At 45.6% G+C, this 18,802-nt stretch overlaps 1 protein-coding gene across 1 annotated transcript in view; it reads left to right on the forward strand.

The window, feature by feature from the left end:
* The first annotated feature begins 411 nt into the window (after nt 1-411).
* PYGL (glycogen phosphorylase L) overlaps nt 412-18,802 on the forward strand; it is a 41,338-nt gene continuing 22,947 nt past the window's right edge. Inside the window, exons 1-5 of the mRNA XM_024224417.3 lie at nt 412-468; nt 913-1,171; nt 4,276-4,377; nt 7,167-7,245; nt 8,553-8,656. Coding sequence (XP_024080185.1) covers nt 929-1,171; nt 4,276-4,377; nt 7,167-7,245; nt 8,553-8,656 — 528 coding nt within the window. The 5' untranslated portion in view covers nt 412-468; nt 913-928. The remainder of the gene's footprint in view (nt 469-912; nt 1,172-4,275; nt 4,378-7,166; nt 7,246-8,552; nt 8,657-18,802) is intronic.

Genomic DNA, 18,802 nt, shown 5'->3' on the forward strand with positions numbered 1-18,802 from the left:
CCTTGAAGGGGGGGCCTCAGCAAGCTGCAAGTTTGTTGTTGTTCCAGGGAGCAAAAGTCCACAGGCGAGGCTGCTGCGGCGGAGTTTGTTCCCACCCCGATCCTGCCCCTCTCTTCAAATCCCCCCCCACCACAAGAGCCACCGAGCAGGCTCAAAGGTGGGGCTACGTCCTTGCAAACAGGCCACCGCTCCCCTTCCCCCCTTTCCCAGCCCCGGGGTCCTTCAGCCAACACACACCAGAGCCCAGCGTGTGTCTGTGCAGGCTGGGGCGGGGTTCTCCGCTGTCGCGTCCCGCCGCCGGGAGGCGGCTGTTTGCACAGCGCGGTGCCAGCCCCCGGGAGAGGAACCCGCCGGCCGCGAGTGGCTGCTGCCCACGCCGCTCCCCGCGCCTCCGCCAACCGCGGGCTATAAATACCGGCGGGCGGGGCCGAGCCCCGGCAGACGCGTGAGCAGCCGCCCCGAGAGCGGGTAGGTGGCCGCCCGCTCCTCGCTGAGCATCCCCCCGGGGGGCGCCCTGGGCTGCGGGGAGAGCTGGGACCCGCCCCCGGCCTCCCCGTGGGGGAAAGGGGGCCCCTCCCTGTCCCCAGGCGCGCCCCACAGCCCCCACCCTGTTTATGGGGTCGCCCCCCCAAAAGCACCCTGCGTGCACCCCTTGGAGGGGGTGGGGGTCCCCACACACCATCCAGCCCTGCCCTTTTCTATCCCCAGGTGCTCCCCCCATTTATAGGCGGGGCAGAGAGAGGGGTCCCCTCCCCGGATCACCCAGCCCTTCCCCTGCAGGGTGGCGAGGGAGCCCATCTCCAGCCCCCGTGGGGTGGGTGAGAGGCACCCTGGGCCCCCTTTCCCAGCCAGCTGAGTGTACCCCAGGGAGGGGAGCAGTCGGGGCTGAGCCTGTGTCCTACCCCCCCACAGCCCCGGGCCTGCAGAGATGTCGCGCCCACTGACCGACCAGGAGAAGAGGAAGCAGATCAGCATCCGTGGCATCGTGGGGGTGGAGAATGTGGCCGAGCTGAAGAAGAGCTTCAACCGGCACCTGCACTTCACCCTGGTCAAGGACCGCAATGTGGCCACCACCCGTGACTACTACTTCGCCCTGGCGCACACCGTGCGCGACCACTTGGTGGGCAGGTGGATCCGCACCCAGCAGTACTACTACGAGAAGAACCCCAAGGTGAGCCGGGGAAGCACAACGTCGGTGTGCACTGGGTCTGTTGGCGAGTAGGTCCCCAAGGTTCAGGGAACCCAGTCCAGGATTACCAGGGGTACACGAGCCCCAGATGTGCACCAGGGAGGGCCACTCAGTAGGTGGGTAGCTAAGGGCCAAGGGGAGCATACTGGTGTGCAAGGTACCCAGGGCACAGTGGGGAGGGGGAAGGCACCGTGAGTTTGGGACCACTTCCTTGGGCAGGTCCCCAAGCGGGGGGGACAGCTGTATAAATCCCACAAGTTATGGGAAGGGTGGGTGGGTAGCTTCTGCCTCAACATCAGGAGTGCTGGAACAACTTGTCTAGTGGGGGTGCCGAGAGCCATCGAATGAAACTGCAAAACCTGTATATGATGGAAACCACTTCAAGCCAGGGGTGCCTGTGTTTATGCTCAAGACCCTCCAAGGTTCAGGAGTGGGGAGGCTACTTCATGTCTGGCACAGGGGCAGCCCTGACTAGATGCTGGAGATTAGGAGGAGACATTACTGTCCTATCTTAAACCCCTCATGAGCAAACCTTGCTAAATCGCTCCTTGCTCTTGCTTTGCATTCAGCTGGAACTAGATGTTTTTAGGGAGAGAAGTGATCTGCTTCCTGATTCCAGGAGCTGGATTTAAACAAACTAGGCCACTTTAACTTGTTTTGCCAGTTGAACAAAACTTGGCTGCAAACACCAATATCCAACGCTTGGAAAGAAAGTTGTTTGCTGTATTGTACTGCAGCATTTCTTCCTGTGTATTCCCGCCCCCTTTTGTATTGTCCAATGGGTCTGGTCTACCAACAAATATCTGGAAACCCTTTTAGGGTAAATTAGTTTAAGGGATCAAAAAGGCCAGAGTCAGCCTCTAGCTGACAATTTTGCTCAAAATAAAAGCAAAACTAATTGGCAGTGACAGAACTTCAAAGCTGTACGTGCTTTAGTACTAGAGTTTAAAACTTTCTTTGAGCATTTTTGGAATACTTTACATGAGCCATTGCAAAAGTATAAGGAGCCTCTTTTTATGACTACGTTGTGAAAGTGCCGTGTTAGCCATGGTTCACAATTGTTTATATATAAACTCTCACTTTCGTATATTGCTCTGAACTTCAACTGAAGAAGACAGCCAAGCCAAAGTACATCTTTCTTACTCCCTGGCTATATTTCTTAACTCTGATCCTTATAATGTGGCAATAAGAAACCAAAAAGTGCAGAACATGTGTAACCAAAATTGAAAAGGTAATAGACAACTGTCATATCTCAAGAGACTTGTGTAGTGCTTCCTGTGGTCTGCAGCATTGCACATACAGATGGCATTTTTTTTCTAGGAAAACCCAGGCCCTGTCATTCAAAATTTTCTAGAGTAGATGAGGCTTTTAGCAGCATACATGTTCTTCATGGAGACCCAGGGACTTTAGGTACTTGTGGGAACTAGGAGCATTGTTGGATCAAATGTAGCGGAGGAGGATGAGAATTCATGTATCACATGACCAAGTGTGACATGTCCACCCTCTGAGCCCTCGGGCTCCTCTGAGAAGGAAGGGACTGAAGTAAAAAGATCAAGCAGTCTCAAGTGAATTGGCTTAACATTCCTCTAGGGTCATTGCTTGTCCACTTTGGTTTATACTGAACACAGAACTGTGCTTGCTAGTGGATTAAACAGTAATCCTGTTTGTGACATCATTTGAAAGCCCCTCCCAATCGATCCAGTCTAATTACGTATCACAAGGCTGACCCCACCTTTGCTCAGCCAATGATGATTTCTCATATGTCTGCTTTTTCGACACGCGCCTTTGCGCTCTTTCCCACACCGTGGCTTACATGTGGAAGGAACCCCCTGTCAAAATTCACAAAGCTGCCACCTTCTCCTCTTCTAAATCCCTCCTTAAACCCAACCTCTGCTGTGATGCTCACAGATCACCAGCAGGCATTGGCTCGAGTGGCATGAAGCTGTGACTACTGTGACCATTTATGCAAATGTACTTGTCTTTACTGTTACCTTGCCTCCCACCTGCTGCATACTGTTACAGTCCTAGATTGTGAGCTCTCTGGGGCAGGGGGACAAGTCTTTGAGTCATTTTGTGCAGCACCTAGCACCATAGAGCCATGATCCCGGACTAGAGTCTCTTAGCACGACTGCAATAAAAATAACAAGCCTCGGAGGAAATTAAATTTCAGGGAACAAAGACTTGTATTATTTAGACTATTTGCATCAAGGGAGATTATATCTAGACGTTTTGTTCAGGAAGCAGGAGTCACTCTTAAAAGCACTCTGTGCATTGGAATCTGGTCACTTGTTTGGCGTTTTTAAAGCCTGGTTTAATTTGAAAGGGCTGCTTCATTTACTTTTTAACTCTGTTTCATAAATAGACATGGGGCCACATGCTGCCCTTGACCTGAACATGCATACCTCCCATTGATACAATGAAACTGTCGGTCACAGGTTAAGGCTCTTGGAGGAGTTCTGATACCTTGTTCAAACAAAACTCAACCTCTTCCACCCTGGACCTACCAGGCCCCTCTCCTCTCCCTGTGTGAGCATTAATTGTTTAAAAATAGCAGTGAGGCTGTAGAACACAGGGTTGGAAGTAGTTAGGCCTTTCCTCCATGTTGTTACATGGCATGCTTTATAATATTTTTTTTTTTCCAGCATCCACCCTAGTTCCAGCCTTTCCTTTGGTTACATGTACAGCATATTAGCAAAAGGCCTGAAGCGGTCTGTCTGCAGACTCAGGAAGAGAGTGCTGCTTGGGGTTATCTCTACATTCCTAAAGGCTGAAAATGCCTTTTTTTTTTTTTTTTTTAAAGTGAAATCAGTGGGTTAGGATCCCTCACCCTCTGCCCAAAGTGGCTTTAAAAATTCATAAGCCGTGCTTATTTTAAATCAAGGCATCAGCTAATAATCAGGATTTTCTATTCAAGGTGTTACCTTAACAAAGACTTAAGAGTACTCCTGATTGATGATGATATACGCTGGTTTTATTACTCTTGGATTTAGAAGATGCCAAAATAATGTTTCCAGATCTTGAACATTTTTGAGGAGACTGTTTCTACATGTTTCAGTAAGATTTGCTTTCATTTTTCTTTGTTTCAGAGAGTTTACTATCTCTCTCTAGAATTTTATATGGGCCGTACCTTACAGAACACCATGATAAACCTTGGATTGCAGAATGCTTGTGATGAGGCAATTTATCAGGTAGGTGTGTTTATATTATGGATTAGCTGACTAATATTTAGTCACTAGGGTTTGTTTGCTTGTTTGTTTTTGCAGGGGGTGGAGAATATTGTAGACCAAGAATTCAATTGATCGACACAGTTTTAAATGGCCAAAGTAAAGGTCTTGGAAGAATGTTAACTGACTGGGTTCAGTGGGTTGGCTACATAAGGAAATGTCTTTGCTTTTGGCACCATCAGTTGACAGGATGTTACTGCATTTACAAAATTTCAGCATCAGAATAAACCTCGGGGTAAAATTCAACTTCCCCTTTTAACAGGAACAGAAATGTTACTTGTCACTGCTGTCTGAGGCTTGTGGGCTAGTCGCAGAGTAGGTGGCGTATAATAGTTACTTCTTAGCTAACAAGAGCATGTATGTAAACTATTAAGTGTTCTCTAAATCCAGAGTGACTCATGATTGTTTAGTAAAACGGAGGCATGCTGTATATTGATTTATTACTACCAGAGCTTCAAACCTTAACATTACATTAGTCTGTGTTTTGAGCATAATATTCCAAGACTTTGGGCCAAGTTCCTCCCTGGTGTAAGGAGGCATAACTCCATCAGCTCCAGTGGACCAAGGTTATCTTTGGTCTGCAGTTAGCAGTGTTACTCATACTTGTGGTTGTGATCCCATGTGATACAGAAAGTGATCTTAAAATCAGCCAATAAACAATCAGCCTGTATTCTACCTGAAAATGTAGTACCCAGGTACAGCAGTGTATGTAAAACATATGCTCTGATACCATGGACATGTAAATCCTAATACTAAAGAGATGGAATCCACTTAGTGTCACAACTTGCTGGAGTCTCAAAATTCTGTGGTCCTGATTCTCAGAGGTACAGAGTTCTCTCAGTTCTAACTGAGGTCAGTGGAAGTCTTGGGTTCTCAGCATATCTGAAAATCCAGGCCCTAAATCAGACTATTAAACTTTGGAAAAACAGAAACTTGTCCATTAGATGGTTCTATATAGAATCAATAGTGAAGAGTGGCATAAAACTAAAACATTTAGGATGGGCTTGAGATGACTAATGCAAACCCACTCATGGCTTGGCTTTGTTCCACCATTCATCATTGTACGACTGCTACTGTCGTTCCAAAGTTTTGAAAGTGGCTTTATTCCATTCTGCCCTTCACTGTCCTTGTACTCTTGTTAACAGTATGCTCTCTAGTGCGTGGCATTTTTAAGCAGTTGCACAGCAGGAGGGATATCCTTCAAACAAATAGCTCTCCTTTTGAAACATATTTATTTCTGAATTTTTCCCTTATACTTCACTCTTTCACACTACAAAGAGAATAGCAGTAAGGTGCGGGACTTGTTTTCAAAGAGGAATGTGTTTAGATTCTTTGTTCAAATACATCTTATGTTAATGTACCTCTGGAGTTACTGGAATGTACTGTTCTGGTTGATTGGAGAAGATATTGTTTAAATGTGTTTGTTACATGGATGATAGGGCCTGTAAGGTTTTATTCTGGGAAATTTTCAGCCTTGGTACTTGATGATTATTGGTATGAACTGAGTAATAATGATTTTATAAAATATTCTGTAGGTTTTTTCTCAATAACTAAAAATTAATAATTTAACTAGCAGTAGGTGCTAACTTAAATGGACTTTCTATAGTATCTAAAGAAGTCTCTTTGTAAAATATAATGCTGAAATATAACTGTAATCTAGTGCAAATGCTAGGTCCCTGCCCCATAGATTGCTAGGCCTAGTTTCATGTGGCATAAACTCTTTCAGAGTTTTCATACAGAGTACAGCATTTTCAAAAATTTTCTATACGTAGGCACAGCAACTTATCTACCCCAAAATGCCTAGCAAACTTCCATGTTAGAATCCAGTTCCAGTGTCCTAAAACTACTTCTTAGTATGTACCATGAGTTGAGCGGTTACCTTGTTAGATCTAAGCAATGCAGGATCAGATTTGGTCTGTATTTGGATGGGAAACCTTTGCGAAAATTGTAAAGTAGTATAGTCTATGTGACACATACTGCCAGAAATAAAGCAATGCCACAGCCTGGTGTGAGGGGGCACTGTCCTTCTGGAGGCACTGTCTTCTGAATGAGATCTAAGGCTGATGTCCTGACAGCTGAAGATCATAAAAATTCTCTGGCACTCTTTGGTGTTAGCCCTGGTGCCCTGGCTAACAACCAATGAAGTATTGATGCTTTTCATGCTCAGTTACCCTAGTAGTTTCAGGTGGATAAACTATTCATTTAACATCCTGAACTCTTGTGTAGTGTTCTTGTTATAGGTGGTTACCATCCTCCAAAAGTAGCTATGTTTCACCGGTGGGCGAAATGTTTCTCTTCTATATTGTGAAGTTTTGATGAGCATGTTGGCACCTTCAGATGACAGTTGCTATATAAATCAGTTCCTTAGTTCAAGAACAGAAAGTGCAAGTGGGCTGGGGTTGAGGGGCTTACATTGCTATTGTCCACAGTGCCTGGAACGGGTAGGGCAGCAGAGGTGCTTTGGGGGAAATTCACTGTTGCAGCTGCAGAGAGGAGTCTGGTTAAGCTTGGACGCCAATAAACAAGTTCCTTCTTGAGCACCTGCCTGCCAGGATAGGAACAAGGGATGAGGTTGCAGTGCTGAATGAATTGTGTTCAGAGCTCCTTGTAAATGGGTTCTTTCCAATAGCTCTGTTTGCATCTTCGCTCCTATGTTTCTCCTGCTCCCTCGTGGCAGAGTGGATGTTGTAAATGTTCATTCTGTCACTCGGTTCAAGAGCACCAGAGCTCATCTCTCTTCTGTGTATATTTAGCTAGGGCTGGATATAGAAGAGCTGGAGGACATTGAAGAGGATGCTGGCCTTGGCAACGGAGGTCTTGGAAGACTGGCTGGTAAGTGAGCTTCCGGGACGTTATGATTTGAGAACATACCAAGCAGTTCAGTCCATATTGGCATTCTTCCCATGAACGCTAGGAGCGCTTGTCTGCCTGCATTGTGGTAGTACTTAGGCTCCAACCAGGGCCCCGGTGTGACAGGTGCTGGCACGCATATAGTACAAGGACAGTCCTTGCCCTGAAGCGCTTGCAATCTTAGCCGTTGACGAGACACCACAAGCAGACACAACCAAGGGGAGACGAGGTAACACCATAGTCATCCCAACTAGCATAATAAGGAGCCATCTCCGCACATAACTGCCTAATTATAAGTGTAAATTAAATGCTCATGCCGCCTTGTATCATGAACATTGTGGACAATGCTGGTGGTAGGAAAATGAGTTTAATAAGTAGGGCACTAATTTGTCCCATCTAGGTGATCTCCCTGCCTTTCCCTCACACCCCTCCCCTAATAAAAATGATTTCCTTTCATTCACTAAGCTGTCAGCCAAATAGTTTAGATATAGTCTGTTTCACTCTTGGACTCCACCTGTCATCTTCAGTCTGGCCTCTCCTTCACAGAAGCTCACTATCTCCTCTCTTCAGCCAGGCACTAATTGTAACTTGCAAAATGTTGACTCCAGAAAGTAGAGACACTGGCTGAATAATAGGATAACAGACATGCAGATATATGACTTTGCTATAGTCGAACCAGTGGCCCTGCAAATGCCGTCTGTAGCACAGGACTGTTTTGGAGGAAGGTGCATGTCGGGGGAGGGAGGGACGGACTATAATACTCTTGGCTCGTATTGGTGCAGTATTGCATATGGGTCTGATGGAAAAGGAAGCAGGACTGTGATCCTCAGTTGCTTGAGTATCAGATCAACCTGGGGCTTCATTGTCTACTCAGAACGCTCTCCAAGGCCAACTGTATCTTGACTCCCATCCACACCTGCTTTCAACTGGTGTGTGTTTAGTCCTCCAAGTACTTGGTTCCGTAGCATGGGAGGTAGTACGTGTGGTGTGGCAGGCATGGCGTTGGAGCCATATACACAATGCGGGAGGCGGTATGTGGTGATGCGTGTTATGCAGACAAGGAGTTAGAGCAACGGGAAGACGTGGAATGGAACAGAGATTGACTGACGGTCTCTAAGCCTGGCCTGCATATGCATGCTGTGTAAATGTACCATTCAGCTTAGCGCGCAGTAGGGAGCTCTGTGGCTTTTATATTTGTGATGCTTTGTAAGCTTGTTGCTTTTGGGGGCTGATGAAAACATCATGGGAAACGTCACTAAATACGTCCCTAAATTGTCTGTCCTTAACAGCCTGCTTCCTTGACTCAATGGCGACACTTGGGCTTGCTGCATACGGGTATGGCATCCGATACGAATATGGAATCTTCAACCAGAAGATCCGAGATGGATGGCAGGTACACATAAGCAGAACCCTGCTGCTTCCCTCCCCTCCTTCTAGAAGAAAAGAATGCGTCCTTTAAACACCGCCACTGGGGGCATGGGTCACTTGAGATGTTTTGTCCAGTTTATCACGTGTTGTCCAAGTCTGAGCACTTTAGATCTCTTGGGTTAGATTAATGTAGGCAGTGAAGTTCTCCAATACAAGATACAGCATTCTATTAACTGGAGAAACATGCCCTGAAAGTCTGAAATGTGATTTTTTTTTTTTTTTTTTTTTTTTGGGGGGGGGGGAAGGTGGTATTCCCCGTCCCCAGTAAAAGCTCTTTTAAATCCTGCCCCCTGCAATTGGCTTATTGATGAGTATGCCTTAAATCCTAAAACATGAGTTACTCTTGCTTGTAACATGGGGAAAGAGAGGGTCATTCCTCCAGCAAAATACTGCCCCCCCCCCCCCAAAAAAAACCACCCACAAACAAAACTATTTGTGATGGTTGGGTGGGGATGGGGTTATGTTGCCTCTTTGTTCCATTTCCATGTCAAGACAGAGAGAATCCTTTCTACCCACCCCTCTGCAGCCACCACATAATGCCTCAGTGGACCAAAACCGAAGTGTGCCTGCCCTTGTGTCTGTAGTTATTTAACCTGATGCATTGTCAGGCCGCACTCCATGCTCTTACATTAGATGGCTAGTGTACAGGATCTGAAGCCTTTGGGAAAAAAAATGCTAAACTTGACGTTTCTACTGTTGCAAAAACATGTGCTTAATCTAGAATTATTAAAGTTTCAGCTGCTTAAGAAGGTGAGTTTGCAGCATGTATTTAATGGTAGCCAGGGGACAGGAATTTCAGCATATCAAAATCACACACACACACTTTTTTCAGAATCCATCTAACCAAATTGCTTCTCCAGTGATTTCAAAGTGCCTCCCCTTGCTTCTCCCGACAGTAGTACAATGTCGAAGCCGTGGTGTCAATACAAATATCAGCTGCTCACTGACCACTGAGGCAAACATAAAAAAAAAAGTCAGAAGCCCAGGTGGTGTTTATTTTGATATTAAATTTTAATACCTGAATCATTCAGTCACTATTTAAAACCTAAATGAAGCTACCTTAGATTCCAGCCTGTCCCACCAAAATGTGATGGAATTCAGGGAGCTTACGGCAGCTTTTAAATCTAGCCTGCTGGGGAGCGTGGGGTTGGTATTACAGTAGTTTGTAGGGGCCCTGACTGAAATCAGGGCCTGTTGCATTGATTTAGATGGAATATTTGGGCCAGGGTCAAAGGTATTAACATAACCTAGTCATTGTCCAAAATTAACCAGTTTGAAACTAGGTTCAGGGTTTGGTATACAGGGACCTCAGCCCACTTAGTACCATGGCAAACATGCCATTAAAAATCCTTATAACCTTTTACTAAAGATAAATCACTTGAAATGTCAAGTATTAAATAAGGCTTTCATTTTAACAACATCCCTTGTTTCCTTTAGCTAGAGAGGTTTTTTTTTGTTTTGTTTTTTTTTTAAAGAAATAAACCCGTCCCACTTTTGTTTGACAAAGTCTTAGATAGTAATAACTGTCCTTTTTGGTGAAGAAACAAAAGTTTGTTGAGATGGGCTGGAGCTGTCCTTGCTGTTTAAAGCCCAATCCGGTCTCCTGGAAGATGAGACAAAACAAACACAAAAGGGGAAAGAAAAGAACAGCCAAGATAGAAAATGCAGCTTCTGTCTCTGACGTTGACTTTCACTTGCAATCTCCCTGCTGGAAAAACACAGGCCCTGAAGACTTATCAGCCCCTCCAAACATGGGCAAACATGTTTATGGCATTGCTTTTAGTTGCCACTCTGGTCCTATGCTTACAGCAATGTTGTAAAATACGCAGTCTTGGCTGGCTAAGCTAGACTCTTATTAAACAGAAGGCAAAAGGAGAGAGAGAGAGGAAAGAAAATAAGTTGGGGAAGGAAAAGGACACACTGAAGGGAAAAGGGGACAAAGTCTCACATCCCAGGTTGTGGTTGGAATTTAGCCAGCGACAACGTCATCTGGGGCCTTCTCTGTGGCCTGGTCTGATCAGGACGTCTCTCAGAATTAGGACAAAGAAGGTCCAAGGTCCCAGGGGTTGGTGTGGGTGGCAGCCATGATAAGGCTTGCTGCAGTGTTTGTTGGCAGACAGCTGCTGCTTTTACTAATTTTTCCCAATAGTCTTCTCTTTGTGAGAGCCCCTAAACGGAGTGGTGGTTGGAATACTCCATCTTCTCTTTACTTTGTTCACCAATAGGCCTAATTTTGAACACACTAGTTTGGGGATTTTTTTTTTTAACCTTACCAGTTATAATTTTAACACAGTCCTTGAGTGGCATTAGTAAAAACCTTTCTAAATTACATCTGTTTTTTTGTCTCCTTTTTGCCTCCTTCTTTTAAACAATTTTATATAGGTCATTGTGACAATTTATGAACATTCACTCGCTCTTAACAGTTGAGCTTAGAGTCAGGGTAAATTTGTAGGCCCAGTTATAACAGGCCTCATTGTAATAGGCCTGGCATGGAGACGCGCCCAGTAAGAGACAGTCACTGCCCTGAAGAGTTTGTCTGCCTTGTATATCTAAAGCTGTAAGGGTGGCAGAAAGGAAGTACCATCCCTGTTTTACAGATGGGGAGCTGGAGCATAGAGAGATTAAATGACTTGCCCAAGGTCACAAGGAGTCCATGGCAGAGCCAGGACATGAAGCCAGGTCTCCTGAGTCCCGTCCAGTACCTTAACCACGTAACCCGCCTTCTCTCTGTTACGCAGGGTTGGCCCAAAAAGCATGAAATGGTTTAGCAAATGACAAATGCAATTCTATTTGGACACCAGTATTGTAGGTTGGTAACGTTGACTTGTTGGTGCTTGCAGAATACTAATCTGTTTACAGCATATCTTGGCATAGCTGCGTTGCACGGAGAAACAATGGGCCCTTTGAGTTCACCCAAATGAATCATCTGTGCAGCAGCGACTGGCCAGGCTGAGGTGTTCCTGCCTCGCTGCTCTGAAATTATACTCCGGGCTGACAAAAGACGCTTCCTTGTTGAACTTTGCAGTATTTGAATAATAAATGGCTCGTTTATTTTGCCCATATTTGAAACCTGTGTGCACACCGCAGTTAAAGTGCAGTTAGATGCCAATGTGTAGCTGTAAACTGTGGGGTTTGGTTAGTAGCATGCGGTGGAGGAACGGCACCAAGGGAAGATGCCTAATTGTGGCACTGCCATGCTGGAGAAGCCATTTATAGTCCTGGGGCCAAATTGAGCCATAATATAAAAAGGCATAAATCTCATTGACCTCACTGGAAGCTGCACCCACCCATGCTGGGATTGAATTTGGTGTCTCGTGCTCATTGGGCAGTGGAATTGGAAGAGTGATAAGGGCAGTGCACCTCTTACTGGGGCAGGGGAAGGGTTACTTTTACATGGCTAAGGAGCAGCATCGACTGACCTCCAACAGAAGGATTGGGACGACCCAGGGCCACAAGGAGGGAAAGGAGAAGATTCTTGGGTCTCTCTCAGACAGAGAAGCCCCCCTTTCTTTTTACCCCATAAAGGAGAAAGCTGAGGTGGGGAGAAAGGAAGATGCACTTGCAGGGACAAAATATCAGTGAGCGCTGGCCTGAGTGGAAATGAGGTGATGGACGTTAGAGATGGAAAGACCCAGGCCAATCCCACCCATCCCCCAAGAAAGGAGGTTCTTTCCTGGCTCCTGAGCTCAAAGGTGCCCATTCTTAGCAGGGGACAACTTCAATCCTTTGGGTTATGGGTCCAGGCGTCTGGCTCTTTGCAAACTGGGAAAGTCCTTTCTTGGCCTAGCTGTCCTCTGCCAGCTGCAGTGCTCCAGTCTTCCTGTTTCTTGTGTGTTAAGCTTTCACCTGGAGCTGTAATTGGAAACTCTCCTTTATCAGCATAAATCTGTGTATCCAGCTCTTCTAATGGCCCTGGAACATTTGTCTACATTTGCGTGTACATATATATTTATCTTAAAGTCTAGTCAACATTTCATGTTTGGCATGGCCTCTTATCCGCCCTGCAGTTGATTATACAAAATTCCATCTGACTCATGGAAAGGGAGCAGTGACTAATTGTATGAACAGCCAGCCTTCCTCAGCGTGCAGTTTATAACTTCTTTCCTATTCAAGAGCTGCTAGTTAAACAGCCGGGCAATGATTTTTCTTCCTCGCTCTTTGGTTGCTTTGTCTGAACATGGCCCTGTCCTCTACTCCTATGACCTGTATGTAATTGCTGTCTCCTCTACAGCTGTAACTCAGCAGCATTAAGGCGGTGTCTAATCTATATTCTTCCATTTAGCAGCACTTCTTCATTGAGGTGCCAACCTGCTTCATTAGCAGGTCTCCAGGATGAGGTTTAAATTCTGATTAAATCTATTCCTGTCTCATCACACTCACAAGATCCAGTTGAGTTAGTGAGCAAACAGGGAACCAATTATCTTGTAAACAGATCTGGTCTTAGACTATTCTAATAATCTTTGTCTAGACGAAATCATATTAGAAGGAATGCTTCTCTGTCAATGGTCATCTGCCTCTCATGGAGCTCCAGTGCTCTTATAGGTCTAAAAATACTCTGATATATTTGGAGCTGTACGGTCTTGAATTGTTGTGGAAGACCTGGCTTTCAACATCTTTTTTTAAGCAAGTGAGTTGTTGAAATTGGGGAAATCCTTAACTGAAGATCTTGCAAACTGATAACCAGGGTTCAATGTAGAGATTACAAAACAGAGATGCCCAGGCTAACCCATGACTGTCAACATGAGCAGTTACTGGGATGTTAAAAAACTTGAAATAAAGCCTTTTACTGGTTGATGTTGCATGAAATTAAAAATGTAACCGTGTAAAGATATCCTAAATGTTTCTTCTTATAGTCTTTTAGTTTTATTTAAAGTGAACATTAAGGGTCAGATTAGAGATGCCTGGTGTGGCTATAAGTGTCTTTGAATTTTCATGTGCAGTTACCATAACTGGACATGCAAGTCAGGCTTTGTGCTGGAGAACGCACAGAATTCTAGATGCCCAATTTGCACATCAGCTCACAGACTCTGCATTTTGAAAGAAAAGCTTCAGGCCTCTGTTCTGACAATCTGTCCCCGAATCTCTGAACAATGTGGTTCTCCAACTCTCCTGTGCGTGGATTCTCCCAAAGAAATCAGGCTCTCCAGCTAATGAACTTGGCAGCTCTTTGTGCATCTACAGATCAGCTGCCACAAAGCCTCATCCAAGAGCCATGTGAACAAATGATTAAACCAATTGTAATGGAATGTTAACCTGTATATACTGGTCAGTCACTAGGTGGCACAGTGTGTAAAATGCCTTATTTAAAGGCACCTCACCCAGACCTGCCTTCCTCAGCATGCACAGTTTACAACTTCTTTAGTTAAACAACAGGGCGGTGAGTCTTGTTCCTCACTCTTTGGTTGCTTTGTCTTAACATGGCCCTGTCCTCTACTCCTATGTATTTAAAGCATCTTATGATGAACTCATCTGGTGTGTGCAAGCTCTGTAGCCAGGCCATACCTGGTACAGGAACGTGACATGGTGTCAGGAGTAAACTGAGAACAGAAATAGAAGGAAAACAGCAACAAAGGTTGCAGGATCTCATCAACATGCCACTCTTCAATGCCCCAGAGAACTTCAGCTTTAGCAAGCCGTCACGATGGATAGACTAAGCTGTATTTACAAGAGTATGAATTGCACACAAACGCCACAGTGAACCTGGAGATAATACAGGTATCGTCTTTAATTTGTGCTACGGGGAAGCAAGCAGAGCAGATCTTTAAATCCTTTGACTTTGTGACTGACTTCAGTAAAGATGACCGTGAAAGGGTTCTGGCTATGTTTGATGCATACTTTATGGAAGAGCATGTTTTCATCGGAGAACTCAAGAACCAGGGGAAATGTTGAATGTTTCATAAGAGCTCTGCGTACATTGGCTGACAACTGATTTTTGGGAATGCAAAGCATGAAACCATCAGATGGAGACTGGTTATTGGGTTAACAGAAAGGATAAACCTCTCAGCAGTGACCGTTGAAAGGAGAGCCACAGCTATACAGAGAGCAAAGCAGGCTGAGCTGCGGAGACAGCAAAACTTCTTAGAGCAACTGAAAATGAGCTTAGAAACTGTAAATGGACACTTCAGTGTTAAGTCATTCTCATAAAATCCCTGAGGCAAGGGGAGAGAACTCCCAGGCTAAGAGGGACAAATTCTACCAGGTCTGGGGAAAAAGTCCTATCCCAAGAGATGATGCGTGTCCAGCCAGAGGCACACCATGTAATACATGCTAAATGTCCGTATTTCATGCAACTGTTTCGTGCACCAAAGCAGTCAGGGAGTTGACTCTCATTGCAGACAATCAGGAGCCATTGTTTCTGGGATCTATCGCTTGTGCTGACATAGAGGCTGCCTGGAGAGTGAAACTGAATATTCATAGCAAGATTATTGACTTCTGAATTGACTCAGGAACTGACATCACAGTCACCTCAGAAGGGACTTGCAATCAACTTCAACCCCTCCTGGAGCCGAAGTCATCTGGCACTGCTCTGACTTGCCCTGGATCTGAACTGCATGGGCCAGTTCAGCACAGAAAAAACTTACACAGACACAAGCTTTGCATTCAGTGTGTGAGTGATCAAAGACAGCCAGGCAACCATGATGGGCCTAGTGAGAAAGATGGAAGAACTCAGTGGGGAGTTTGATGATATTGGACTCTTGAGAGGAGATCCAGTACAAAGCAAGTTGAGAGACCATACTGAACCATACAGTGTACAAACACCCCTACTAGAGAGACCTTGGAAGAGACTAGCTGCAGATTTATGCAGATTCAGGGGACATTATTACCTGGTCATTATGGAATATTCTTGAATGACATAACATGTTGCAGTGTCATTGAGAAGCTGAAATGCACTTTTGCTCACTTCGGTATTCCAGAACAACTGTGACGGACAACAGACCACAATTTACTGCAGCAGAATGCAAGTCCTTCTGAATAAAATCATATTACTAGCAGCCTACATTAGGCACAAGTGAATGGAGAGACCGAGACAGCCAAGAAAATCCTACAGCAGGAAGATGCATTCCTTGCTCTTCTGAGTTACAGATCACCACCACCACCAGCAGCCACTGGATATAGACCAGCACAACTCCTGAGGGGAAGCCGAAGGCAACTCCGATTCTTTTCCAAAGTTGGAACAGTAGTTCTGTCTCCAAAGTGGACAGACGTGAAGAGAGTAGTCCAGTTGAATAAAAAGGCTAAGGGAGTTTATGAACACTTCTACAACAGCCATCACGCCGAGAACTGCCAGGTCTAGAATCTGGTAACTGTGTTCATGTCAAATTGAATGGAGAAAATGGATGGACAACTCCAGCTGTTGTAAAGAGAGAATTTTGTACCCAGATCATGTGATTGAGAACAACAATGAAGAGTTCAACAGAAACTGTCAACTTCTTCTATGGTTTGTTCTGTTGATTGTTGAGGAACAAACTCTACAGATGGCCGATGCAGAACAAAAAACAACACTCAAGGATTCCAAGTGAACCGCAGTCAGTCCGTTGTAACTAATGGACAGCCCGATGACCATGTTACACATTCAGGCCATGTGATTAGAAAACAGTACGATTTAGAGACCGTTAACGGACTGATACATTGAACAGACTATCTCGCTGTCTTTGAGGTTTAAAAGTGTAAACGGTAGGAACGTAGAACTTGGAGGAGAGGGAATGGAATGCTAAAGTATAAAACTGTTCAGCCACTAGGAGGCACTGTGTGTAAAATACTGTATTTAAACAAACCTCAGCCATATCTGGCTGAGCATTAAAGGGTCTTCTGATGATCCCATCTGGTGTGTATAAGCAACCTGTTGACCAGTCTATATCTGGTACTGGAACGTGGCACTGGAGTGTCCCTTACTGTCCATGGCTGCAGCACCCCTTTAATTTAGGGCTTTTTAAGATGGGGACCTCTTGGGAGGGCTTCCTTTGAAGTATGACCCATGGGAGGGCCAAGAGGCAGGGTGTGGATCTGCTTAGTCATAACTTTTTTTAGGAGTTTATCAAAGGCATAAATGGGAGATGGAGGTCCTCTTTCCACTGGCTTTCGATGAAAGATGGGTGCCTAAGGTCTGCACCTAGGATATTAGGTCGGTATAACTAGGTTGCTCGGGTGTGAAAAAAGGACACCCCTGAGCGACACAGTTAAACCAACCTAACCCCCAGTGTAGTTACCGCAAAGTCAACAGGAGAATTCTCCTGTCGACCTAGCTACCACCTCTCAGGGAGGTGGATTATTCCCATTGGTGTAGGGAGCATCTTCGCTGGAGTGCTGCAGCGGCCCTGCTGGAGCATCTTAAGTGCAGATGAGCCCTAAGAGAACTCTCTGCCCCATGCGTTAAGTGCTCCCTCTTATGTGTTAAGGAATCATGCATGGGGTGTGTGTCTTTGCTGATCATTTAATTAGGCTATGTCTGCGCTACAGCCTATACCAGAAAAACTTATGTCACTCGGGTGTGAATATTCCACCCCACTGAGCGACATAAATTACACCGGCACATCGGCGAGAGAACCACTGGCAAAGAGCATCTTCGCCACATGCGGTGCAGCTGTAACGATAGACATGGCCTTATAGAATGCTTGCCAAACCCTGTGTTATCTAGAAAGTGCTGCAGAAGGGAGAAGTAGACTGGAAAATAAGAATGCAATAGTTGAGGGGGAAGTGAAGCAAACCAGGAGTGTCCACATAAGACGATAAATCCAGAGTCCCCTAGATGCCAATCAGTGCATGGACAGAGCCTCCCCCAGATTTGTCCAAAGTTATCCCCCTTATTGCCCTTCATCTTCAACAGGTCCATGGGTATCTATTTGCTTCCTGCATCCTGTGCCACTGAGCTCCTGTGACCTAGCGCTGTCTGACCTTGTTACATGGCTAGAGATAAGGGTATAGAAGAGGGGTAATAGCAAAAGCCACTGGTATAATACAATTAGATTGTAGCTCTCTTGTCTTACTGACCAAAACTGACACCTAATCAGGCTGAGGATCAGATTAAGTAGAAGACTTCCGCTCCCTTGTCTTCTGCATGATGTGACAGAATGACCAACCAGACCTTTTGCTCCAGCCATGGGGTGAGAGAGAACATTTGCTCTTCTGCAGCACAGCAGGGAAGGGTCTGATGACACTATGAAATGTGCAGTTGATATAACCACCATATACTGCATTACCTTAGTGCATTGTAGTGTTTAAGGTAGTTGCCTGCAGCATAGACATATTGCTGTTGCCCAGAGTTTGCTTCAATTAAGAGATGGGGGGGGGGAGGGAGGGGTAAAAGTCCCCCCGCCCCCATATTAAACATTTTTTACCAAAATAAAATGTAAAAATAGCTGCTACTTCCTTTCCTCTTCTCTCATGTCCCAGGTTAGCAGAGGTACAAAGACAGTGTAGACATACCCTGAATTATGCCAGTGTAATGTCTACACTTACATTTTATAGTGCTCTAACTTGCTAGCTCAGGGGTGTGAAAAATCACCCCCCTGAACGCAGCAAGTCTGAGCGCTTTAAAGCGCTCATGTAGACAGGCTCCCAGCACTCCGAGTGAATCCCCTCGTGGAGGTGTATTACCAGGAGCACGCGACCACACTTGCACTTCAAAGCGCTGCCACGGGAGCGTTCCCACGGCAGCGCTTCGAGGTTTCCAGTGTAGACATATCCTTAGGGCTGGTCTACACTGCGGGGGGAGGGAATCGATCCAAGATGCGCAACTTCAGCTACGCGAATAACGTAGCTGAAGTCGAAGTATCTTGGATCAAATTACCTGGGGTCCAGATGGCGCGGGATCGACGGCCGCGGCTCCCCCATCGACTGCGCTACCGCCGCTCGCTCTGGTGGAGTTCCGGAGTCGACGGTGAGCGCGTTCGGGGATCGATATATCGCGTCTTAACGAGACGCGATATATCGATCCCGGATAAATCGATTGCTACCTACCGCGGGTAGTGAAGACGTACCCTTAGTCTTCCAATTCTTTGAGTCCCAACTGCCATGTCCCTTTCACAGTGGCAAACGCCCTATTTCTATAAAAGATGAGTGACTTCCAATTGTCCACATATATTGAGTCTACTTACCCTTGATATTAAGTTTT

This window comes from Terrapene carolina, unplaced genomic scaffold, assembly GCF_002925995.2.
Source record: "Terrapene carolina triunguis isolate 2854851 unplaced genomic scaffold, T_m_triunguis-2.0 Scaffold189, whole genome shotgun sequence".
Lineage (NCBI taxonomy): Eukaryota > Metazoa > Chordata > Testudines > Emydidae > Terrapene > Terrapene triunguis.